Source organism: Colius striatus, chromosome 3, assembly GCF_028858725.1.
Source record: "Colius striatus isolate bColStr4 chromosome 3, bColStr4.1.hap1, whole genome shotgun sequence".
Classification (NCBI taxonomy): domain Eukaryota; kingdom Metazoa; phylum Chordata; class Aves; order Coliiformes; family Coliidae; genus Colius; species Colius striatus.
Window position 1 is genome coordinate 88,788,040 of NC_084761.1, and position 27,688 is coordinate 88,815,727.

Consider the following 27,688-nt stretch of genomic DNA (forward strand, 5'->3'; position numbering starts at 1 on the left):
AAGTTATAACAATCTGCTCCAGTACTATGTACTAGTATGGATCAGAGACAAAAGCACCTTTAATGGGATTTTTTTCCCCAAAGCACTAACACTACTGATCATTATCTATTTGCACAGCAGAATAGGGGGGGGTGGAGGTGGAAATTTCATCAGGAATGTTTGCTTGTCTTCCTAAGATGATATGAGAGATTAATCTGTGTTTAAATGATTCCTGGATCTGCTGAATAGTCCATTTTCTTCTTATGGCATAGCTGGGAAGGAGCTGAACAGAAGGGTTAGGAAGACTACAGATGTACCTGCATTTTTTTATGCAAGTATGATTCTTTTTCCAAGTCACAACAGGACACCAATGGAAACCTTAAATGCCTTTTTAAATCAAAGTGAAACTTAAGTAAAAGTTAATGGGTTCCATGCTTAAATATGCATGTCTCTGAAAATTTCCCTCACCACCCATTCTAATATACATGTGTGAAGGGAAAATTTAGGATGTTACATATTTAGAGTTCAGTAAAGTACTTGGCACTGTTTTTCATGAAATCTTACTGCTAAATCAATTCAGATAGGCTTGGATAGCAGCATACTCATGTGGGCTGAAAACTGCCTGACAGATTGTAAACATGTGGCAGCGATAAAAAGTCCTTCTTCTACAGTATTAAAGATATATGTCTAGTGGCATATACTATGAGGACTGCAACTAATCAAATCTCATTATACTATATTAAGAGTACAGAAAAGAGAGACCCAAATCTGGACTGACTGAAGTATATATAGCTTTGCAGTCTTTTTAAGGTCTAGAGATCAAAAGTCCTGAAAAGAATAGAAATATAGGGCTAAGAGATTAGAAAAAAAGATTAATTTGGATGGAAAACAGAGGCAACAAAAAAACCCACAAGTTACATGAGTAAAAAAAATCCAATGAGAGACAAAAGACTGGAAAAGTGTAATGATTTATTGACAATAATGAAGTACATTGTACAAAACTTTGCAATGTGCCACAGGAACAAAGTAAAATAGTGACTTTAGAGTGTACATACAAAGTCATGATGTAACACACACATTTTGTTGTAACATAAACCATGTTGATTAGAATTATTTCACCACTATTTTTAGAAATAATCTTCTCCCATGGAACATAAAAAAATCTAATGACTCTTCTGTTGTGTGGTCGAACAGCAATTTGTTTAGGGGAGCTCTAAGCCATCTCTTGACATTACAGAAATACAATGAGTAACACAGATGCCTTTCCTTTATAGCTCTGAGATGACTATCCTTCCTGAAGACTATTCTTCATACTACTCAAAACACATCCAAGGAGAAGTAAAAGAGACCAAATAAATGAACTGTTCTTGACTTCAAGGAAAGACTGAAAGAGCAAAATCTGCAGAATTTACTAAGAAAATTTAAGAGCTATTACCTGTTTTCCTCCTTGAAAATATTGAGAGATATTTTTTTCCATTACAGTCTCACTGAAATCCTCTGGAAAACCTAAAAGTAAACATAAACAGTTTGCATACTATTGAAAATTCCCTTAGCATTCAAAGTGTACTTTGCAAATACAAAGAAAAATAACACCCCTTGACTGAAAAGTATGTAAATTAAGAATCATTTTGCAGTCATTTCACTGTAGTTTTACTCTGACACAACCCTACAATGTGTCAGTTGTTTTACAGGACCCTTCCAAATAACAGATCTTCAGCTTCTGAATAATCTAAGTTTCTTTTCAATGAAAGGAGTTATTTACTAAAGAATAAAACATCACAAATAAATGGGTACCCTTGATAATTGGTAACTGTATAGCACGATGATGTAATAAATGACTTTACATATTTACATTCCCATTAATCTTATTTCACCCTGTGCAAAGACTTGTTTTTACAGTCATACCTTGGGAGTTCTGCAGCAGCTACAAAGGATGTGGCCTTTTACCATCAAAAATTGGGTTTAAAGTTGGGAAGTCATCATGTACTTAGAGATGTTATAAGCTTTTACTGATAAATGTTGGGGGAGACTTCTGCTCCACATTTACAAGAGGACTGAATGAAAAATTGTTTTGGTGAATGGACCAAGAGTCTTCAGATCTAAGGTAATGAGAAATATTGTAAGTAATTGATCTATTATGGCCTTATTATCTTCTGACTGCTGCCCCAATCTCCACCCAAACCTCAACCAGCTGGTATACCAGAGAGCAGCACCTACCGGTCTGTCTTTGGGTATTTGGATACAGTTTCACAGCAACCGGGTCTCCAATGTATTCAGCCTGACAAAATGACTGTGAACCAATTCTGAAACTGAACTTTAATCTGAACAAACCTGACAAGACAGTCTAGGTTAGTCCACTAGTTAACACAACAACACACATTGTTACTTTGCTCGATTTTTTTTCACATATGTTAACAATAAACACACATATTGGCCAAATAACCAATCTGCTTTTAGCCTGGACTGGAAAGCAGAGAGGTTTTCTTGTTAATCATCATCCATTAATGCTTATCCAGCTGAAAAGAACTGAATATGACACCCCTTGCTTTCCAGTACTAATGCTATAAATTGAGAATAATTAAAGGCAGTCAAATAGAGAACTAGATGCTGGGATGCTGCAGTTTATTCCAAGTGTGGCTAAATATATACATTCCCAGAGGAGAAAAAAGACTTAAAATTCTGGTGTTTTTTTTTTTTTCCTGTTACTTATAAATGAAACTGCAGAAAGATAAATAAAATGCAAACAAGAAACTAAATCAAATAACCTTAAACTGGATCACTTGGAAAATATTTTTCCCAGTTAAAACAGATTCTTCTTTCATATTCAGCATTTTGATTTTAAACTTTTTCACTATTTTATTTTCATGTTATTTATTTTCACTGTTTAAACCACAGGAAAGCATTATCAGTTTAACCAGAAATTATAGTTTGACCTTGCTTGTAGACCTGCTAGGAGAAGTAAGGTGCATGCTTAGTCACTCCAGTTTAATCTTACTGAGTGCCTTTGGGAACCAGGAAACTAAGGCTTCAGCAGAGCTGCTGGCCTAAGCACTGGTGGGAAGCTGCATGGCCAGCTGAGCCTGGAAGAAGAAAGGGAATGGGTATGAGCTGATCACTTGTCTATTGGAAAGGAGGAAATACCACCCTCAGCACATTGTTTTTCCTGTTACCTGGAATGATCAGGAATTCTATCAGATTAAAATCTGGTTTGGCACCAGATTAAAGAAGAACAAGAATAAAGCTTACACATCAGGAATCCTCCTCATGCTTCCAGCCAACACTGACATTATTTTTAAAATGTTAATCTTATAAAAGAACACACAATGTTTTATGAGATTGCAACTCTTGCTTCTCGTAGCCTGCAGAATTGTCCTGCATGTCATTTATATTAAAAAGCATCATTTGGAGGTTCTGAACGTAGAAATGGCCAGATTTCAAGATTTACTTGCGTGAAAGTTTTTTGGGGCTTTTTCCTCTAACAGTGGGATAAGGTTGTCAGGTTTTATTTGTGAGCTAGTTATTGCAAAAATCTATTTACATAAAAGGCAATTTTAAGTTGAAAAATACTGTCAATTTATTATGTTTCTTAGAGAATAACATGGGAAATTGGTTTTGGTCTGTGATATTTAATACTTTGATCAGGGACCCAGGAGATAACAAAAGATCACTGATAAAAGCTTCAGCTCCAAAAGAGAATGGAGATAAGTAATAATGAGACGAAGTCTACAACTTTGAGTGGTCCATATCAGACAGACAAATAAAAAGTACTATACAGTGTATGCTTTAAAACAAGCAGCATAAAATCATACCTGTAGGGCCATTTAATTTAGATTATATTGGTAAGAAGGAGCTTTCTGTATTTGAGAAGAAAGTACTGTAACAAATACTTTCAGGTAACATTGAAATCAGTTGTATCTGATGCCACAATGTGATGCTGTTTAATACAAACCTCCAGCTTATAACAAGGTATTCTCCACAATCAGCTGTTGTGAGCACATCTGGAACTCTGTGCTTAAGTGTGGTTCTTCATGGTTAAAGACACACATTGAATTGGAGAGGGTTCAAATTAAGAACTGGAAATTGGTGGACTTAATCTGTCAGTTTACATCTTTGGTGAAGAAACGTGTAAGCAACACCCTGGCTGAAGCTTAAACTGAATATGTGCAGTTCAGAAACGAGCTGTACCTTTTTCAATAGCGAGAGCAACCAGCCAGAACAAATTTGGGAGATGCCCTGCAATAGATTGTCTGCATAAAATTTTTTATCCAGTCATCAAGATTGGATTTTTATTTAAGCTCTAGTCCGAACTAGAGCAGCAGAAAGAAGTTTTTGATAGAACAGCAGAAGAAGCTATCACAGCTCTTCCCTTTGTTTGGTTTTATGATCTAGAAAACCTCTGTATATATAGCTTGATTATTGATTTTAACATTAGCTAATTAAAAAGACTCCACAACTTTCAAGGCAATGCTCTCTTCTAATCTCTTATACATAAAGCCATTTAAAGTTAGCAAACACCTTGTTTTCAAATACAATTACAGAATCATATAATCTCAAGCATTGGAAGGGACCTTGAGATATCATCTAGTCCAACCCCCTGTCAGAGCAGGACCACCTAGAATAGGTCACACAGGAACTCATCCAGATGGGTTTTGAATGTTCCCAGAGAAGGAGACTCCACAGTCCATCTCCACAGCCTGTTCCAGTGCCCTGTCACTCTCACAGTGAAGAAATTCTTCCCTGTATTTCTTTGGAACCTCTTATATTCCAGCTTATACTGATTGTCCCTTGTCCTATCATTGGACATCATTGAGAACAGCCTGGCTCCATCCTCCTGACACCCATCCTTTACATATTTGTAAACATTAATGAGATCACCCCTCAGTATCCTCCAAGCTGAAGAGTCCCAGGTCCCTCAGCCTTTGTTAATAAGGGAGATGCTCCACTCCCTTAATCATAATTAAAAAGGAGTAGTGCATACATATCTCAAGAAATGTGTAAGATTTTATAAAATGAAGCTGTTCCTGGCACATATTTACTAGATATATCCATTCATAAATGATGAGAAATGCTGCTCATAAGTGCCCTAATTACTGAGGCCAGGAATGGGTTATGTTGATAACTGTCACAGTTGCCTCCTGCAACAGAGTCTGTACTCCCTGTACTTTACTTCCAGTTCGCCTTGACTTATGTTTGAGGTGCATCCATGCCCTCTGTCCCGTGCAGAACTTAAAGCACTGAGCTCCACCAAGTGAGGTGCCATCTCCTCTTGCTCCAAGTGGAACCTGTCATCTCTGACCTGACATGTTTCTTACCTACTATGAAGCCTCCTTCCCATCACTGACCTATCAGACACATGAGCAAAGACAGCAATGTCTCATGCTCCTAGAAAACTACTCTTAAGGAATTTGCACGATTCAGGTGATGCTTGGATAGTAAGAATACTGACAAGTATCATTATTTGCTTTTTTAATAAGGGTAGTGTACAGGGCTACCAACCAGAGTGACACCTCACAGGCAGAGACTAAAGATACAGATTAAAAATCTACTGCTACACATAGATTTGGTGATGTAAATGTGAGATGGGACATAGCAAATTGTGCAAGTAAGTGGGAGGAGTGAGAGTTGGGGTAAGAATGAATAAAAAAATGTTGAATAATGAGGCTACAGGCTAATGGCTGATGTTTAGGAATGGACAGAAAGCAATTTTGTGAGACATTTCAAGATGTTAAATTTGTTTTGCTCCAATGTCAGAACAAAATAAAAGCTTTCCAAATCTTTCACTAAACTGTAGACAAGAAATGGCTGCCCTTTGCTAACCAGCAATTTGGTTACTGGTCTCTACAGCTCCCTGTTTGGGTTAAAGCAAGGCAGAATATTTACCTCAGAATACGTGGGAAGATTAGGTAATTAAATCCAAGGTTTTCCTATCCTAGACTTGCAACTGAATTAGCACATCCAATGAGAGGGCTTTCCCAACTCCTGGAACATTTTCTTGTGAGAAATAAAAGTTTGGGTTTTTTTCAGATGTCTTTCCTTTTTTTTTCCTTTTTTGCTGTTGCGGTGTCAGAAGTACCAGCAGCTGTGCCTGTATTGGCATGTCAGGGAGAGCTCACAGCAGCTCTAGACACCAGTCACCCAGAACTGCTCTGTGTATGTCAACAGAAAAGCGTATTTTTACTTGCTCAACCCATTGCATGAAGCTAGATGATGGGTAGAAAGCTCTGCTTAGCTGTTTCCAAGACTACTGCTCTATTAATGAAAACAATTATTCAGGAAACAGACAAAACCTGAAAAGACCTTAAGAGGCATGAAAAAGAGCATAATGATAAAAAAATAATCATTCATAACTCAGAATAAACTAATAATTTTCAGTGTACCTCCAAAGAAATTGCAGAAGTTACAAAACTCAAGGGACCTCAACAGCATAAGGAGAGAAAAGTATTCTGAGAATAATTGATTTACACTGGGCTCCTAAATGAGGGTCAGACATAGCACAGAGTAAGTTTTCTGGTACTTTTGAGTGGCTGTGCCTAGCCAAGCACAATAGAGAGCTTCAGCTGTAGATAATCTCCCTGAGCCCTTGTGGAGAGAAGGAACAGGTAGCACTTTTTTTTTCCCTACCAGTGAAAGACCTACATGCCCGGCCTCCGTCAGGACCAAGGCTTGAAGAAATAACATGCAGAAATGCTGTGTGGGAAACAGGACAGAGTCCATTTCAAGGGTTACTCAGCCCCTGTGGCCACATGCACAAGAGACGTCAGGGAAAGGTTATTGCAGCATAGTGTTTTGGGGAAGAGAGCCCTTCCTGTGGCCTTCTGCACCCTTCTTGTCCAAAGGGGAAGTGTAGGAGATACAGAAGGAACGGCTTTAGAGGGACATCATCTGCAGCATAAGCTTTGGTTCCCCATTCCTGTGTATTTCGGAAGCTCTTATCAACTTTGGTAGCATTTGTTTGAGATGGGGTTCCTGGCAGAACTGGGGATTGACTTGTCCCATGTTCTCCAGATGATAACCCGTTCCAGGAAAGGTGAGAATGAGACCATTGGAGGGGGTGTGATATTCTTCAATTCTGTGCTGCTGGTGGGAGACTGAATCTCTCTTCCTAAGTAAGTGGAGGGGATGATTTGGGGCTACATGTTATTATTGTTCCTAAGCAACATCACTTACTGTGGGAACCCCTGCTATGCCAGTGTGCAGTTTGCATTATACAGTGTCAATTTTGTCCTGGCAGTTTGTTGATTTTCTTTCTTTACCTTAATGAAAGGGGTGCTTTTTGGTATTGGGACTTTTTTAATACACTCAGCGAAACATGAAGTGAAAGGTGCATGATAATAGAGATAATAAGCCCCAGAGAGTGTTTTCATGAAAGCAGCATAGTACAGGCCTATTTATTACCTGCCAGTACCATTTCTTAGAGTGAAGTCACTTCAGAGCCAAGGCTTTTTCTTCAAGAATATGTTCCTGTGGATGGATGTGGGGGTGGGTGGATGGGTGGGTGGGCAAGCAGGGGAAACAGGTGGGTGTGATGGAAGGACAGTAACTCAATATTACAGAGCTGTTGTATGAAATATCTTGCCATTTATTCCTTGAAGCAGATGGAGACAGTTACTTACCTTAACCAACAGAAGCTGTACCTATTAGCAGGGGTGTGAAGAAATTTCTCTGCAGTGATAGCTTAGGGAAAGGCAAACTATTGCTTAAGTTATTCAAGCAAGAACCTGCTGCAGAAAGATTAATGTGTGAAGGTTAAAGGGATAGGGAAGAGAAGAAGGGTCAACTCTGTACAACACAGTGCTGCTGCTCTGAATTATAGGGACTAGACTGCTGCATATCCATAAGGGAATAAGTTATGTGACACATCCATCCCATAGGAGGGAATTTGCAGAGCTGAGAGGTATTGTGCCATAATGTCAGGGCAATTTGCCTTTCTGAGGCTGCTCTGGTCGTGTCTGAGTCCAACCCATGGTGACTTGCCCATCATGCAAGCCCATCTCTCTCCATTTCTTTGATTCAGTATCTGTTTAAACTACTCCTGAGAAAACAGCTTAAGAAAGAGGTCTTGTCTTTTTGCATACAGTCCTTCTTCTACAGCCATCCAAAGGGTGAGCTTGTTTTGCATGTCTTTGTCCCTGAACAGCTCAGTGGTGATCTCTGTCAGATCAGCCTTTCCACTGTACAAGGTGGCCTTATTTTTTTCTTGATGTGTTTGGGAGTGATCTGTACAATAACTAACTATAACCAAAATGACCTCCATTGGAGAAGATTCACACTATTTCTACAAGCTTATATATAATTCCTTTCGTTTCCACTGAACTGATTTTCCCAGGGGTTTTGAAGGACTTACCTTGGCTTTGCATTTACTCAAGGAAAGCAGAATCAAACCTTCTGTGTAAGATGTGGAGGGGATTTTGTGAAAGTAAGACAGGAAAAGGAGAATTTCTACAGTACAGCAGTAGAAAACATGCTGATTTTTTTCATACGTTGGCTCCTGGAACTTCACTGCAACAGTAAATAAATTGCCTCAGCAGATTCTGAAAAATGCCATTTAATGTTTAGTGGCCCCTGGGAGTGCTAAACATTGTCAAATTTGTTGAAAATGCCAGTAAAAGTCTCCTGGGAATTTCTTCCACATGCCTGCAGCTTTGATAAGTTTTAAAACAAGCTGGTGTAGTATACTAGCACTGCTAGTATGAACCACTGTGTTTGTGAAGTGCTGCGGAAAAATAGCAACAAAAATGCACTTTAATCTTTATTCCTGTCAGGTTAAAATCTATCAACATATCAAAGCCCTAAGAAGCAGACAAAATAAATGAAAACAGAAGGAAGCTATTTTGGGATTCAATAGGAAGTGACTATTTTATTTTTTTAAAACTTCAGAAAGATTATACTTTTGTAAAAGAAAGAATTCTGGTTATGGCCCAAGTCTTGAATGTTCCAGCAAAACAAAAGTAACTTTATTGTAGAACTAGTCTGAGGAAAGCACAGTCAAGGTGTCCTGAAAAACTTTATACTGACTTACGGAAGATCAAAGTTTCAAGTTCTTATGTCATTTGCTCAAGGGGACAGTATTACTCCATTAATATTTCAGACCTGTATTATAGGTGTAAAGCTGTTGGGTGTCAAACTCAGTTAGCGTTTATTTACATCCTGACATGAACTACACTGAAATCAATATATTTTACTGCTTAGTAGAACATATTTTTTTTCATTCACATTGTTGTAGTGTACACTAGGATAAAAAAAATAAAAATCCAGCTAACTTTATTCCAAAGCCTAAATCTTGCAATTCTGAATTCTGGTTCTATCTGCTGCCTCATGTTGTGGAAGGGAAACACAAAATGAACTGGTGGGAGAAAGAGGATGTATTGACATGTATCTATTCATATCCACTTTTGGAATTGTATTGTGGCCGAAATGCTTTGAATTCTGTGAATATTTTGCTCTTTTCCTTTCATCCTTCAGCATCTGTGCACTTCTATTTCCTTTAACTAACATCAAGAATAGAATCATAGAATCATTTAGGATGGAAAAGACCCTGAAGATCACTGAAGTCCAATGGTTAACTCAACACTGCCACATCCACCAATCCATGTTCCAAAGCATCACATCTGTATGTCTTTCAAGTACTTCCAGGGATTGTGACTCAACCATTTCCTTAGGCTGCCTATTCTGACTTTTTACCACCTTTGTGCTGAAGAAGTGTTTCCTAATATCCAATCTAAATCTCTCCTGGTACAACTTGAGGCCATTTCCTCTTCACCATTTTTAACTTGAGAGAAGAGATTGATGCTCACCTTGTTACAACCTCCTTTCAGGTAGTTGTAGAGAGCAAAAAGTTCTCCCCTCAGCCTCCTCTTCTCCAGGTTAAACAACCCAAATTCCTTCAGCTCCTCATCAGACTTGTGCTCCAAACCAGCTTTGTCTCTGGACACACTCCAGCACTTGAATATTCTTCTTGTAGTGAGAGGCGCAAAACAGAACAGAGTATTTGAGTTGTGGTCTCACCAGCTACTCCTGTGGTATTTTTACCATTTCTTCACACCTCAGATATATTCTCCAAAATCAAATATTTTCTGCTCAAATTATTTTGAGATCAATTGTAGGCTGTAGGAAAACATCTAGTTTGCATAAGCAGAAAGATGAGCCAAAAGATTTCCACAACTATATAGTTTAATAAAACTGCAAGACTATCTGTTGAACTATGAGATTCTCCATTCCAATATTTAAGTAATTTTGAAGTAATTCCAGTTGCATGGTTGAGCCTCATACTTCTTTTCCTCTTCTCCCTTCCCGGGTAGTTACGATAACTACACACACTTTTTACTGCTCCATTTTTTTCCCTGCAAAGTAGGGTCTGCAGGAGGAATGTGTAGGCCTTTCAGTTTGGCTTTATTCCATTTTAGGAAGATCATTATGACAAAGCTATTCCACAGGTGGTAAATATGCCCACTGGAATTCTGCCACGGGAACAGTGTTGCAGAATTGTATTATACTGATGAGTCAGGCCTTGCATCTTTTCTGAAGAGACTAACAGCATGTCAGTTATTACATTTCTGCTCTCTACTTGCTTATTTGTCCTATTGTTCCAGAAAGACTAAAAGCTGTATTAGTCTAGCAGGTAAGGATGCCCTGCTTGCTCAAAGACCCTATAGTTCAAGTCATAGTAAACCAGGACTCTGAAAAGAGAGAAGGAACAAAAATAGAAAGAGGGAATAAAAAAAAAAGAACTTAAGTTGCTGAGAGGTCTTGATATACTGAAGGACTTTAGTTTCACTAAGGCTTAATTAACTAAAACTAACACAAAAACAATGTTGTGATTGTGGTAGTGAGAAGTTTCCACGTGCTTGTTGGAAGCTGAGTATCAGAACTGCTTACAGAGCATATTGAAAAATCTTACGGGTATTAACTAATCTTGCTCAATTTTGCAATGGGTCACTTTTTTAGCAAGTGGTCTAGCAGTGAAAAAGCTTGGTGCTTACCATCAGTTCTGTGAGTCATTCTATTTCCCCTCATTTTGGTTAATATAATTTCATTTCCCTCTCTTCACCTATCGTAAAAGAATCTAGGGGAAATGGTTTAAATAATTTAATATTATTTGCTTGAGATGCCCTTTTTCATAGTGCTTTCTCAAAATTAGGACCAAATTAAATGTGTTCCTAGCCATTGCAGAATACATTGATTAGAGTCGAATTATGCTCAGTTGTGATCTACATTGAAATGTGCATGACACATCTCTCCTGGAGTGAAACTAAAAGGGTATTTGAATCGGCCCCTACTCCTTTCCAATGAATACAGTCCATTAACTATTAAAATAAATAAGTTATGGTCAATATTTAGAACAGATGCATGTGTAGATTTAATGAGTGATGCAGCTACACTAAAAGTCTGAAGTACTTACCTAATCTCTGCTAACTGAATAGTCTATGTGTATTAAAGGACAATTAATAACCACCTCACTTTTTTTTTTTTTGACTTTTCTGATTTGTATTGCAGTTGTCTCCAGTCCCCAGTTTCAATCAAGGCAGAATCCTTGATTAGGAAAGTAAATACTGTAAGATCTCAATTGAGAAAACGTGTGTTTAGCATGACAACTGTGAACATTTGCAGTGGTTTACATATGTTTGCTTATATACAAAACGGAAACCTCTGTGTGTGTGTTTTCAGAGGCTAAGTTGGCAGATGGTTATTTTTTCAAACCCACAGTGGCAAGTTCAAGCCTTCTGGTCTTACACAGATGACTATTTTAAGTCTTGTAAACTCTAAACTGACATTTGGATACCAGACCGAAAGGGGGTTGGTATGAAGTGTTAGGAGTTGACTAAAACAGGAAAGTGTCAGCAGCGGACCCATATTACACAGGAAGTTACATATATGCTTAACTTGTTGCGTTGACAAAGGTCCACTGAAAACAGAGGGAAATCTAACAATGTCATCCCTACTGGATTATTTGAGCTCAGGATATTGTTGTAGGAGACCATACAACTCACTGTATGTGTGAAAAGGTAGTATTTTTTTCTTCCTGGTTTTCTGCTACTTGACACCTTTTTTTGCTCCTTGTCTTGTTTTGATATATTCTTTCTCCATTAGTTTTCAGAAACAATTCATTCTTCATTTGAAGACGCTCTATGACAGAAATTATTTGTATGTATAGAAGACAGAGAAAAAGTTGCCTTCTGTCTGGAGCCAACAGGAAACAGCTTCTCAACTAGCGATCACAGTAAGAGAACAGCACATCTAGGTTGTCTCTGTGATGATACAAAATAGCTTCTACCCCATCCAACATCACTATGCAGACAGTCTCTAATCCTAGATGGCTCATATAAAAGCCCTATAACCTTGTGATACTATTAAATGAAAGTTAGGTCATAGATGGGGTCTGGCCAGTAGGAACCTTAGGAATTGCAGCTGTGAGAGAGGGAGTAGTTGCAGAACCTCTGTTTTGCATGGGTAGAGCCAGGTTCTCCCATGACAATTCGATTCTTCTAATCTGTCTGTGTAGTGTATGGCTCTGCAATGTAAGTTCCCTGGTGAGAGAAATGTAACAACTGAACTCCAAGAGAAATGATACTGTCTTGCTTTTGTAGATTTTTTTTTTCTCAAATGCTTACACAGATATATATTTGATTTTTGTTTGTCAAGCATAAGCACTGTCAAACTGCTCTCTTTTAACTCTGGAAATGACAGCTTTCTGATCAAAGAAAATATTCTTTTCTTTCTTTTTCTATCCTGAGGAACAATGCAGCACTGTTTCCCTTCCAAGTAACACATCTCAGGTCTTATTGCTTTGCTCTGTCCTTAAGACATATAACTTGCCATGGCAAGCTTTTCAATTAGGGACTGAGCCAAAACTTAGAACTGCTTAGAACAAATCAAAACCTAATTCCACTGCCTTCAGGCTCTTTCAAGCAGTTTTGTGTGCAGTTATTTACACAGTGGTCACACTTGCGTGACAAGACTACATTGTAGGGACAATATATACAATAAAGCATTTCCTTGGGATATTAATAGTAATTTTAGATAGTAGGAAAGCTATCTTTTCTTCTTCTTTTTCTTCATGTCAGTTCTGGCAATCAACTGTAAAACATGACAATGATTAGACTTGGCAGCTTTTTTGTGTACCAGTGTATTGATGCACCAAAACTTAGTCCCTCTTTTTTTTTTTTTTTTTTTTAAATCTAAGACAAAGATTGATGGCATCTTTGGGAATTAGTCATGTGATCAACTTTCCTGACAGGTGTAGAGGGAGAATTTGTGGGCTCTTTTATGTCTGTCTTTTCAGGTTTTGCCACAATGTGATAACTGAAAGAACCTTTCTTATCATTGTCCTGTAGTGTAACTGTGTAAATAGAAAATGGTAAGAGAGATTTGAGTTTGTCACAGAATGTGCTAGCATCACCCTAATGTGGGCACTTGTTCAGACAGCTGGGGCTTTAAAGTCCAAGCAGCCAAAGTGAAGTCTATAACCAGGCAACATCGCTCATCGCTGGCCAATGGGTATGGTGTGAATACCCAGAGAGCAACCATAGCTCCTCTAGGCACTATGAAGTAAAAGAGTGGAAAAAGGCAGGGTGGAGGAGGAGGGAGACCTTCCAAAGTGCACAGACACCAGATTTTCGGCAGGTTCCAGGAACACTGAGTGTAGCCAGTGCACTCAAGGTGTCCCTGAGCACAGCACAGGGAATAAAGTACTAGCAACTCGTCGCCAGGCTTGATTCTTCCTGAGTTGCGCATTAGAGGAAAGTTGGGCTTCCTGTTGCTCTCGCCTGCGGTCCGGGAATGGATCAGACCGATTCCGCGATCCCTGGCTGAGCCTGTGCCTCGCAGCCGCTCGTCTGCGCATGAGTCGCCGCGGGAGGCTCCGCGGCTGGAGTATTTCAGGGGCTGGGCAGCGGGGGAAGATGCTCAGTGCCTGAAGGAGGCCGTGCGCCCGGCGGAGCGAGGACCCCGCCGGGACATGGAGCGGGCACCGGCGCTGCGGGCACCGCGGACCGCGACCTGAGCGAGGACAGGGAGGCGCGGCCGTCGGGGCAGAGTCCGCTTCAGCACCGCGGACAGCGCGCAGCGAGCTCCGCGCCCCCGGCCGCGGCTCCTCCAGCTCCTCGCGCCCGCGGCCCCGGCTCCTCCGATACCGGCTCCCCCAACTCCCTGCTCCTCCAGCTCCTCGCTCCCCCGGCACCTGCTCCTCCGGCCCGACTCTGGCGGCTCCAGCTTCCCCGGCCCCAGCTACCCCGGCTCCTCGATCCCCTGGCTCCCTGCTCCCTCCAGTCCCACTCCCCCAGCTCCCAGCAATCCTTGCCTCCTCTTAGCCCCGGCTCCGATCCCTGGTTGCCTCGGAGCCGCTAGCCCCGGCTCCGATTCCCAGGTGCCCCCACTTACCCCTCTACCTCCGTTCGCCGGGTGCTCCGCTGCCCCTACCCTCGGCTTCGGCCACGCTTTTCCCGGACCCCGTTACCCCTCTGCGTGGCACAGCTATCAGGGAACCCCGCGGCTTCCCTCCCCTCTGTCCCGGCCTGCCTCCCAGCCCTGCTCTCCTCGCAGTCTCCCTGCCCCCTCCCTCTTCACCTTCGGCTCTTCTCCTCTCCCTGCACCTTGCTGCCCCCGGCACTGTCCCCGGCTCCTCGGCCCCCGTCCCCGGCAACATGCGCGGGCGGCCGCGGGCGGCGGCAGGCGAGGCTGCGGTGCCGGCTCGGATGCCCCTTTCCTCCTGCCCTCACCCGCTCCAGGCGACCCGCTGAGAGATGGACTTGGCAGGCGTGTTGCTGGCGTTGCTCCTCGTGCTGGTGCTGGTTGTCTCTCTGCTCTCCAACCTCCTGGTGCTGCTATGCTTCGTCTACAGTACGGAGATCCGCAAGCAGGTGGCCGGGGTTTTCCTGGTGAACTTATCCTTTTGCAACCTGCTCCTCACCGTCCTGAACATGCCTTTTACCCTGCTAGGGATCCTGAGGAACCAGCAACCCCTCGGGGGCTGCGTCTGCAAAGCGGTGGGTTTCCTGGAAACTTTCCTGACTTCCAACACGATGCTGAGCATGGCAGCTCTCAGCATCGACAAATGGATTGCCGTGGTGTTCCCCTTAAGCTACACCAGCAAGATGCGATATAAGGACGCCGTGATACTGATGGGCTACTCGTGGCTCCACTCCCTCACGTTCCCCTTGGTATCCTTGTTTTACTCATGGGTAGATTACAGCAGCGTTTATGCCTCTTGCACCTTGCACCTGAAGGAAGAGACAGAGCGGAGAAGATTTACAGTGTTCACCATCGTCTTTCACTCCACCAGCTTCATGCTGTCGCTAGTGATCTTGTGTTTCACCTATTTAAAGGTGTTGAAAGTTGCTCGGTTCCACTGCAAACGGATAGACATTATTACCATGCAGACTTTGGTATTGCTGGTGGATATCCACCCCAGGTAATGAGTGCATGTTCGTATTCACAGCCTCGGGGCACTTGGCGGTAGGTACCCCAGGAGGAGAGAATGCCCTGTCTCTCTAGTACCCATTCTGTCTCCCCTGTGCCCCTGTCTGTCCCGAACACACAGAGAACGCTACTGCCACTACTTTCAGGCGCCACTTAGAGTGTCAGAAGACTGGTATCTGTAGCCGGCTTTGCTTAAATGCTAGTCCCGCTCGCCGGATGCTCTCACTTGCCTGAGCTCCCTGTAACAGGGAGCCGCTGCCATGGTGGGTGCTATCGTCTCCAGGCTCGCCGGGGTTGGGGCTGCCCTCCTCTCCTCACGGGCTGCCCTTCTCCCCGGACGGGGCTGCCTTTCCCTCCTCAGCGGCTGCCACCCTCCCCGGGGGCTGCCCTTCTCTCCCCGAGAGTTTCCCTCCCCCTGGCCGGGGCTGCCCTCCCCTCCTCGGGGCTGCCCTCCGCTCCCCAGGGATTGCCTTCTCCCCGGCCGGCTCAGGGGCTGTCCCGCCCTCTTCTCCCCCGGGACAGGGCCTCTGGGGCCGGAGGCTGGTCCTCCCGCTCTCCCCTGTGTCCACATCTCGTCTCACGCTTCTTGCCTTAACCCGCCGACTGCTCTTTTCCCTTGCAGTGTGAAGCAACGCTGTCTTAACGAGCAGAAACGGAGAAGACAGCGGGCTACCAAGAAAATCAGTATTTTTATAGGGTCATTCGTGATCTGTTTTGGTCCCTACATTATCACCAGGTTAGTACTACCTGTTGGGGCGGGGGACTATCCGGGACCAGTATGCCCTCCGATGCACAGGTGTCTGGAGGGAGAAATACAGCTAATTTTTAGTGCCCAGACCCAGATGGAGACATAGAGCCAGTTCTGAGGGGCAGAGCACACACACACTGATACACAACATACACATTCACATACACCCTGACCCTCTCTGCACTGGATGAAGCCCCCAATAGCCTCTGGCTCTCTTTTCCTCATTGCAGCCAGGTCTGAGCACCTCTGTCAAGAGCAAGAGGCTTTTGGGACAAGTACTAGGAATTAATTACATGCTGGTGGGAGAAGAAACCAGTTTAAAAGGCTTGCCACCCTTCCTTAGTAGCATAACACAAGCACAGAGAGTAAAGCAGACAGCTTCTGTTTACCTCAGGACTTTTTTTTTTTTTGTATGTATGTAAAGGCATAAGATCAAGCTTGCTGCTATTGGAAGCTGGAGTGAAATAATTTGAATATATCTAGGCTGATAATTTGTCAGATAAGCTCTATATCCAGAAACATTGATGTCTGTAAATGTATTGCTAATGATGCAGCATGGCCTGGTGATGAGGTGTAAGAGTTATCTCTCAGGAAAACCAATAATTAGACTTCTAAACTGTGTAAGAAACACCATGCTCCTCAACTGGCCAGAATTATTGGCATTATTGGTGGTTTGCACCTTTTTAAATAGCCATGCATCATTCTCGTTCTGTACTTGCATAGCCTTTATACAACATATGGTTATTATTTTTAAATCTTGCATAAATCACTGAGCTGGAAGCCAAAGTAACTACACTGAATTGCAGCACCTCAGGATGTAGCCTTTCATCACTAAATTAAAATGAGCTATATCTTTCACAAGTGATTTTTTAAAGTACTTCCCACTTCACAGTGTGTTCAAGATACTCCTGAAGGGTATTGACTTCTGTCGAGGAAGGTGCAGTAGTCTACAAAACTACCCTGGTGAAGACTTCCCCAGGGTTTCTATCAAGCTGCCAGGGTCTGCAACCACACAAGTTTACAGAAATGGGCCAGCTTTAGCACACTGATCTTGCACAGTTACATATATCTAGGCCATTTATGATCATTGCCATTGCCCTTTTCTTACTTGGGTAGGGGGACAGATTTAGGACAGTGCACAAAAATGACAGTGGCTTTTAACCTTTATGATGACATTTATTTCAGCTCCCATTTATATGTTGAAAGGAGTTCCAGACTGATATTCTGGATAACTGCATTTTTTTGCCTGCAGTTGAAAAGATTACTACAAATATTAACATTACATCACAAAGTTAAAAGGTTAATTGATCACTGTTCAGTACATTCTGAGCCATTTTCTATTAACTTTTGTCATAATCAGAATATAATTATTTGAGTTAAATAGATTTTACCATCATCTTTCCATCTGACTACTGCTAAGCTCAGCAAATTCCATCGTTTCCACATTTTTCAGGATGGAGATACTTCTCATGAACTTCTAAAATAAAAGTGACTTCCAATTCTTCAGACCTTGCATTTGGCAAATGTGAAAAGGTGCATTTACTACATGTGACAAACTTATACCTCATATGTCACTACAGAGAAGACTGAGGGTTGGCTTATGTAAATGTGTGTGTCAAAGTACAGCTTCTGTCTCAGGAACAAGGAGTGAGTTGGTTCAGCGATGGCAAAATGGGAATTATTTGAGGAGAACAATCTCAAAGGCTCTTTGCCCCAAAAGCAAGAGTGTATCCAGGCAGCACTAGATAAAGGTGATGGTGGAAGTGAGATTGCTGTCATGGCCAGTTCATCATTCTTCCCCATTCCGGTTTTTAGGAGGGTGGCACTCAAGCAATCCCTATGGAGGCAATGTGAAAGATATCCTGTGTGTTTTCTTGCTCTTTGGCCTGATGACTCAGGTTGCATTTGTGAGCTCAGTATTTGATCCTCATTTCAGAAATGTGAATGAGATTATGATCATTAGCAATATATTTGTCTGTTCACTAAAAGCTGACATATGAATTCCATTTTTTTTTGGTAACAAAAGTGAAAACAAGAAAATGATACTAAGATGCGTTCAGATGGATATTTCTAAGGCTGACTTGATTTGGCCAGGCCCTTTATCTTATTAAAATCTGTGTAATTTTTCTTTTGCCTTCAGAAAAATTATATTTGCATCTCTAATACATGAAAGGGAACACATAGTAATACATCTATTTTCATAACTGAAAGATACCTGACTCTTCTTATTTAACATCTTTATAAAAGCATCAATCATATAAGCATCAAATGTATATTTCGTGTATTAGGACAATGTACAGGATGAGATAAATCTGAGCAATCATGCAGCAAATGTCATTTATTGTACGTCTATTTCTCACATTTTGTATCTTTTTGCTCTCTGTGGTTTCAATTCACTGGATTTTTTTTGAAGCAGCTTCAAATAGAAGTCATCTGGGTTTTAAATACACTTGCCATAGGAATGATTTCACATTTATGCACACAGACGAGAAATTTTCCTGTTAGAGTTAAAGCACTTGTTGCCATATTCAGTCTTAGTGGTGGTAAGTCAGCTTTTTTATGCACAGGGATTGGAAATGCTTCAAAAGTCAATGTCGTGCAAGTTGGAACCTCTGCACTTTGGAAGGAGGCCAGAAGGTCCTTCACGCCTTGAGAAAGCCTCTAATCTTACATTTTCAAACAGTGATATTTTAGGGTACAGAACAGGGCTGGTTTAGCTCTTTTTTTTCCTTCTGGAATGAATATAAAAAAATTATATACTCTTGCTCCTGCAAAAGGATTCACAAAAAGTGTACAGATAATAAAACCTTCTCACCTTGTTCTTTCCACCTTCCTGGAGAGTTTGCCCACTGCAGATGAGCTGTATGCCAGACATTTGCTGACACAATCTGGAGGTTTTCTCTTACTTCTGTAGAAATATTGTTCTAACTTAGTTGCAGTTTCTCCCACACCACCCCCGCACTACCATATACCCATCCCAACTGAGGTGCTGAGGCCACTAATTAGCTGTGAAGTACAGACCAGAAGACACAGGTCATGTAATGACAACAAAAGTGTTGTCTCCTTGTCTACTTTGGCCAAACTGGCAGTCAAGGGCACACAAACTTTCACAGCTAAGTAGATTCATTTGTACCTCTAAGCCTACTATGAGATTGCAGGTGTCACTCAAATCTCTCTGAGATATTGCCATGTTGTTCTTCAAACTACAACAGTCTAACATGAATCTTCTTTGTATGTATGATGATCCACAGCTGTAGTGTAATGCAAGTTCACTGTTCTTTATCTGAGGGAGTGGATTCAGTGACCTAGACTGGGTTTCTAGTGTCATTTGAGACGCTGTACAGTAGTCAAAATCTCTGTATAGGTTGGCAGATATGACACAGGACCTAGAGGAGATACAGCTTTCAGAAGCAGTAGCCTGATGCCAAGAGTAATTCCTGAATGTCTCAAGTGTCACTGCAATGGGTGAGGTTTCACAGCTGAGTAAGCTGTTTACCAGAACCACTCTCTAAATTCAGAAAGTGAGCAATAAACTGCAGCACTTTCTTATCTCTGATGCATGGGAGCATTAACGTTGAAAACACACTTTGTCTTTCCGTGGAGGGAATGAGTCTTGTCTCCCAATGGCCTTGCTAGGAAAGTTCCCTTTGCCTTTATTGATTTCAAGGAGTAAGTACAGGGCCCTTCTCCTGCTGGGACCATGTACTGTAAGGAAATAAATGCTACTTTAATGTTTCATGAAGCATGAGTTGCAAACTGGGTTCAGTGTGAATATAATACTGAAATATTTCCATCTCTCTTTAATGTTTAACAGATTGATAGAGCTCCTTCCTTTTGTTACCATAAATTACTACTGGGGAATTATAAGCAAGTGCCTCACCTACAGTAAGGCTGCATCAGATCCATTTGTTTACTCACTTTTACGTCAACAGTACAAAAAAGTTCTGATCAACATTGTCAATAGGATACTTAAGAGAGACCTGTATCCGTCATCAGGGTACAACAGCTCTCTTGACACAGAAAATGATTACTGCTTGCACAGAACAAACTAACAACATCAAAAGCATTCCTCTGAGTGAGACAGAGACTTGCTGCTGCTGGAAAGCTGCCTTTTCCCTCTGATGCTGACAGTGGTGACAGCATCTCCAGGGTGTGGAAGCAGTATTAATGCAACGCGTTTCATTGTGGACTTCTTCCCTGATCTGCAATCCAGTACAATATATGGCAAAGCCTTGTCCCTAAGTGAATTTAGTAGGCTTGAAGGGTTTTAAGAGAGCCTTTGGAGGATTTACAGAAGCTTTGAGAGCTTTTAAGGTTTCACATTTGAAGACTTGGCGTGTCTTGGAGCATTCCACATCAGATGTGATACTCCAGTGTCTTCTGGGACCACAGGAATTCCCGTGTTGGAAGGAGAGGTTCGGAGTCTTCTGTGCTGCACATGTAACTTGGCAGCCCAGGATCTGCTCTGTTAGCTTTGAACTTTACAAATAAGTCTTTTAATAGGTTGATTTATTGTATTGGTGCCTCAAGTGAGTCAGCACTTTGAATCTGAGATTGTGGTTATTATTTATTACTAGGCATCATGATTGTAACATAGCCTTTAGGAAGTGGTACATATATTTGATAGGCCAGTATTCTGTCAAGCATAACCAAAGTCCACATATCTGAGTTATTAATATCTAGCACTTCAGTGGTATGTGATTACAATAATAGCAGCAACAGTAACAAAGATGTATTTGGAGTTTAGTAAATAGCACTGTAGTTCCATCACTGAGCTAGCAATCCTATACAAACAAGCTTTTATTCAGAACAAAACAAAAATCAGTTAGACAGTAGAAATGACAGATACCACTGTGTTTAAGATATATTACTTCAGAAGCTATCTGTTTTTGAAGAAACAGGCTAAAATATATTAATTTTTTTAAGGAATATATAATGTGTAAAATATTTCATGCATTGGCTATATTTGGTGGGTAGTAATAATATTGTACAATCTTTTCTTTTTTAATAATCAATTAATCTGGTAATTTTAAATGATACCAAGAGATATTTGAGAGATATTATACAGACTTGCTGCCAAATGTCCAGAAAGATAAGGCTGCTTTATTATTATATGTATTTTTCTCTTTCATTTATTTTTAAATTTAAACAGGCTTTGGAAAAATGTGGGAATTATTTTTGAACAATATTCCTTTGATTATATAAGACATGAATCAGAATATTCTATGGCATTCAATAAGCAACTGTTGTCTAGATGAGCCTTTAAGGGGAAAATCAAAGCAATTCTAATGTATATTTTAAGAAAAAAAAAGAAGGAAAGAAGACAGTGCAGAACACTTTTTATACAACAATGAACAGGAACCTATTAAGCACTGAGAAGGCCATTCCTGGTCAAATTAAGCATATAAGCATGTGATTAGACACAAATATAATTTCGTTTGAAGTTAACAGCTCTGTTGTTGAAAATTGAGTACATGCTTAACTGTTCTGTAAAATCAGTGTTGAGCAGTCAGCATACTGACAGGGTTTTTCCCACCATCCACAATTGAGGAAGGAGAGCCTCATATTGCAGTCCCACTAAAGGCAAGGAAAGATGATGCTGCATAACAAATACAATGTTCTCTTATCTCCTGCTTTTAATCTCTGAGGCCTTTCTGATGGTTTTGATTTTTCCCATGCAAGTACCCTAGGCCTCTGTATTTTGCATCTATTGTTCTACCTGTGTTTAAATTGAATGTACTATAATGGTTTTGTCTTCTTAGTAAAGTATTTGTACTCTCTCCAATTTTGTGTAAATACAGTATTTCAGAAGAAAAAAAAAATGTCTGTGGAATCTTTCCAGTTTTACCATCTTCCTGTCTGCCTCCACATGCCTCCCCCTGTGCTGTGCCACTACAAAAACCTGATGCTTCAGTCTTTCATTTCAACTGCAACATAAGGACCAGATATCTCTGCTGGGGGTGGGAGGGATGCTAAATTTTCAGTTCTTTTCTTGTCGGTTTTGTGCCAAAAAGTTTTGATAGACTACATTTTATCTGTGAATAAACATGAGTTTAATGATACCTACAATTGTCAGTTTACCTTTGGTGTCTTAAACAAATTGTGCTTACTTTAAGAAAGGAGTATGTTACATTTAGTTAAGTGTATTAAATTGTCACCTCCAAGACATAAAAATGAAATAAAGCTTTACTTTGGTTTTTTTCTTAGTATCAATAAAATAGTAGATGAGAAAAAAAAAAGTAATAAACTTTAAAGCCATTACAGCAATAAACTTCCAAAGCTATTAAACTATAAGCCACATTTTAAAAGTATAAAACAGAACATAGTTAAACTGCTACATCTGCTATTAATTAATTAATCCTATTTATGCCAGTTGAGAGTATGTCATGCACACACTTTACAATAGCACTCAACCTCACAAAGCATCGAGTATTTCTTGAGGTGCTCAGATCTTAGAATCACAGAATCATAGAATGGTAGGGGTTGGAAGGGACCTTTAGAGATCATCTAGTCCAACCTCCCTGCAGAAGCAGGGTCACCTAGATCAGGTCACACAGGAATGTGTCCAAGTGAGTCTTGAAGACCTCCAAGGAAGGAGACTCCACACCCTCCCTGGGCAGCCTGTGCCAGGGCTCCCTCACCTGAACAGTGAAATAGTTTTGTCTTATGTTTAAATGGAACGTTTTGTGTTCCAGCTTCATCTCATTACTTGATGGGTCTTGATGGGGAAGAATCTGGAGGTGCTCAGGTCTTGATGGGGAAGAAAAAAAAAGATTTTGAGCCTGTGCTTGGTGTTGCAAAATGTCTTTTAGATTTAATTTTCATAGAGAATCAGGAAGCCAAGAGCTACAGTATTCTTTAGACCAGAAAATAAGGAAGGGTCAGAACTGTAATCCACTTAAGTCTTGATTTGCAATGAAGTTTAACTGCCTTATTTAGCACTACCAAAAGGAAACTCTGCTTGTTATGTACAGCTAAGTCTGCAAGTAACTTTTTATTTCTCCCTTTTTCTCATCACTTGCTTCCACCAGAGAAGGGCTTACTCTACTCTTCTAACTGAGCAGGTGTTCAGTGAGAGGTGTTTCATTCGCTCAGGTTCCTGATGTAGGCAAAACTTTTGTTAGCTTGATGCTTCATTCATCACGCTCTGGGTTATTTGGAGATAGGAGGAGATAGAGGGAAACCACACTTTGCCCCCATTTTCTAGGCTGCTGCAAAAAGAATCAAAGTGCTGTACCATAGATGAGAACATCTGTCTTACATGATGGGAGTATTCACCAGAGGTGGCAAGTTTGTGTATTCCCTCTTCCCGACATTTTAGTTGAAACAAACATTGGATATACAGTCCTGACAGAAGGATTTAGTTTGAATCAAACCATTTCTAACAAAACTGAAATGTAATATCCAAACTAGTATCTTGCCAACTTGAAAGTAATGCTCCGGGAAACTATCTGAATTTCCTGCCCAATAGCCTGGAGTGGCTTTTGCTGGGAGACAAGAGACTGACAAATATGTAGCAGGTGTGTTGCAGAGTTGACTATGCCATGGAGGTTAGCAGCAACTACTTGATACTAGGACTTCCCTAGCAGAAGGAGCTGCCACCCAGCTGTGACTGCTTAGGGAAATTGATGATGAGTTCTTAAGAGTGTACAAGAGAGGGGCCACTCTATCAGAACAGTAACATCAGGATCTGAAAGGCCTCTAGGATCTTTCAGCTCCTGATTACAATCCAAATCAGTAAAGAAGTCCTACCCTCTTTTGCAAACTTGTGTTTTGACTGCACGGAGCAGAGTTGAGAGCTGTATGTTCCATGTGCACCAGCCTTCTCCTAATGGCAGTCAGAATATAAACTCTACAGTGCAACTGACTCTTAGTTAGTCCATGCAACTGAGGAGACATTCAACTTCAATCTTTTTCTTAAAACACTCACACCAAAGTATTTGTAAGCCTGATGATTTGGATATTTTCTGGTAAAATCCAGGATGGGGTCTTGAATCTGCCTGTTCAGAGGAAGGAAGAAAGTCTGTGTCCTCCATTTTCCAGGTGAGTGCTCTGATGCCTATTACAGAGAATCTCCTCTTCCCCTAACACATATGTTACAAGTCACTCTGAGACAAACAGACTGTTTCTGAGGCAATAATGTTGAAGTAGTACTTAGAATACAGATTCCCAAAAGCTGTAGGTCTGAGCTGGAGCATAGCCTGCTAAATCCTGACAAAAACGATGTGCTTCAGTCCAAGTGAAAAAATAAAACTGTTTTTGGGGAGGTTCTGGGATATAGGAAACTTAGGTACCTCTGAGCTCAGATGGCAACTGAGCAACGAGGACTTTGGGTTGTGTGAATTTTCACTTCACAAATCACTTAGTCTCACTGAAGAGCAGGCATATCATTGATTTGGGTAAATCAGCACTTGATAAACTTTTGCAAATAATCTGAGCAGCTCAGTGATTATTGAATACATATTTACTTTGTCTTAACATGAATGATGCTGGTACTGATCTTAAATTTCAGAGCTAATTGCCATGTTAGGCTTGTTACATGGTTAAGCATGTGGGAATCAAAGTTATTTCATGCAAGTGCTCTTATACAGCCAGACAGTGATTGTGCTCTTTACAACTGTGGGTTAAAATTTGAACTCTGAGAAATTTCACATCCTTGTTGAACAAAATCAACCTCTTTCATATGAGGAAAGGCTGGAGGAACTGGGGCTGTTTAGTCTAGAAAAGAGGAGATTGAGGGGGGATTTTATTAATATTTACAAATGGTCAGTGTCAGGAGATTGGGACATCCCTTTTTTCTATTGTATCTAGCAACAGGACAAGGGGTTATGGGATGAAGCAAAACAATGGAACAAAAAGTTCCATTTAAATCTAAAAGACATTTTGCAACACCAAGCACAGGCTCAAAATCTTTTTTTTCTTCCCCATCAAGACCTGAGCACCTCCAGATTCTTCCCCATCAAGACCCATCAAGTAATGAGAGGAAGCTGGAACACAAAACGTTCCATTTAAACATAAGAAAAACCTACTTCACTGTTCAGGTGAGGGAGCCCTGGCACAGGCTGCCCAGGGAGGGTGTGGAGTCTCCTTCCTTGGAGGTCTTCAAGACTCACTTGGACACATTCCTGTGTGACCTGATCTAGGTAGACCTGCTTCTGCAGGGAGGTTGGACTAGGTGATCTCTAAAGGTCCCTTCCAACCCCTACCATTCTATGATTGTATGAAAATGACCTGTGGCAAGACGTTCAAACTCATCTTGGTAAAGTACTTAAAAATAACAACCGCCCCTCACCCTGCAGAAAAATACTTCACCAAAACTCAAACTGAGAAGAGCTGTCCTATGTGAGTGGGAAGGCTTGACTACATCACCCAGACGACATATTTTCTATGGCATTTAAGGTTTGGTTGTTGGTTTTTTTTCCCTTCAAATAAGTATATGTGCTTGTGCACACAGAATGAACAAGAAACTGTGTGTCTCAAGGGCATGCCGAGTATTTTGGGCTTTTGAAGAGTAAATGGCTTGTTCAGTCTGGTTCAGGAGGACACCTGGTTTGTGGGAGGTGTTAATTACACAAGTAAATTAGAGGTTCTGCTTTTTATTTTTGGAAAGCAGGCCCAATTAATATTTAATGGCTCAGCTGGAGACACAGCAGAGATGACCTTAAGAAAGGTTGTAAATATATGAATTTCTCAGTGCCAGAAGCTTGGGAGACCAAAATGTCACCTGGCACAGTATACACAACCAGCTCCTTCACTGAGATGAAACTGCACTTCCCTGTAGCTTATGAATGTATCACTGGCTAAACAAATGGCTCCATTTCTGCATATCCCTAGTTCTCCCTTTAACAGCAGGTTTTCCTTGCTAGGACATGAAGGTGCATTACGCAAAGTAGGTGCTTTTGCTCTTTTCTCTAAGTGAACAATGCATGGACCATGAATTGCTCCCAGCCAGGCTTCTCATACATTCTCTATGCAAATGCATGCACTGCAAAACATGTATGTCGGATGTCATAGAATCCATATGGTTAAAGGTATCTGAGTGTGGAGAGCTACAGATCATTCCAGTCCATTCACACTATTTTTTTACCAAATGCCTTCAGAAACATTATAAATCACAACTGAAGAATTTTGATTTTTGAGTCCAATCTATACTATCACAACTGTGCAAGTTGCTGAGCAGCTGCTGTGGACAGTAAAGACTCTCCAAATAAAAAGCAAAAGTATCCCCTTTGGGACATAAGTTATTTGTTGTGCATGTTTCATCTATTTCACTGCATCCTGGTTGTCTGCATGTGGCATATGCAGGTTTGTATCCAGCAAATTTGGAGCAAACTATTGAGCATAGGTTTTAAGCTTCCAGATTTCCTCTCCTAAACCAAAATAGCTGAAATTTTTAAATACTTTCCAAGACAACCTCTGTTCCTCATACCTAACCCTAGAGTAGCTTTACTCAACTTACTTTATCAATTTGAAGGCTTTTTTTTTTTCCCCACTGAAGGCTTAGCACTCTAGTTGTATTTCAGTGAAGCCTAATATTAAGTGGCAGACTCATTAAAACATTCTTTTCACTCTTATAATTCCTATCTTTACATATCCAATCACTCTGTTCTCTTGGGTTGCAGTTGTCTGCCCTGACTCGTTTTCTGAATGTTTTATTGACAGCCAATAAATTGCTCAGTGCCCTTGCTCCATGGCATGGGACTGAAGACTTGATTTGTGTCTGTATTTTCATGAGAATATTTAAGCATGTTTTAGATTTTCTGTTTCATATTTGTCCTTATTTGTGGTAAAACAAAGTATTGATTGGTGATACATGACCTTTGTTTCACAAATGACTGCTGATCATTCCTTACGGGTGCACAGCTCAGACTGGCTTTCAGCTTGAAATCTGGCTTTTGAGCTAATCAGACTCTTATTGTTGTGGCTGCTGCTGAAGCCTGCTTTAGGCATTTAAAATATCTTTTGGTCTCCTCATGCAGATATGCAGACAATAGTTTGAATATTTCATTGTATTTTATCCTTACTACCTTGCTGGAAGCTAAGGAAATACTCCATCTGCTTTTCTCCGGAGACCTGAGGCACAGACAGAGGAAAGACCACACAGCCAAGAAAGGATCAAATGACATGAAAAATGGTTTAGAAAATGACCTAGGAATGGAAGACAAACACTTCATTCTAAATTGGTTGATCTTTTGCTCAAAGTTTCTCAGGTCTCTAAAAGCACACTTCTCGTGATGGCTAGTGACACCCTAGAGTGGACAGTGCAGCTTAATTTCTTTGAAAAAGCTATTTAGGATATAAGAATAGCATGTTCCTCCTCTCATCCTGAGGTGCTTGTCACACCAATACTATGCAAAAAGGAGTGACAGACACCCCTTACTCATAAAACACAGCTGCATGTGTTAAAACCACAGCTTCCTTTTATGGGTTTTTTTTTTAGATGGATCTTCAATGGTCTTCTCTGGATGTGAGAGCTCAGGCTGGGATCTCACTTATCTTTGGAGAATGTCACCTTGGCTAGGCTGGAATATGAATAGAAAGGGGTCC

At 40.9% G+C, this 27,688-nt stretch overlaps 1 protein-coding gene across 1 annotated transcript; it reads left to right on the forward strand.

The window, feature by feature from the left end:
- Window positions 1-14,717: 14,717 nt before the first annotated feature.
- GPR78 (G protein-coupled receptor 78) lies at window positions 14,718-20,193 on the forward strand. The gene is made up of 3 exons (XM_010210889.1): window positions 14,718-15,385; window positions 16,016-16,129; window positions 19,956-20,193. The coding sequence occupies exons 1-3, from the start codon at window positions 14,718-14,720 to the stop codon at window positions 20,191-20,193; spliced, it is 1,020 nt and encodes a 339-aa protein (XP_010209191.1).
- Window positions 20,194-27,688: the final 7,495 nt, after the last annotated feature.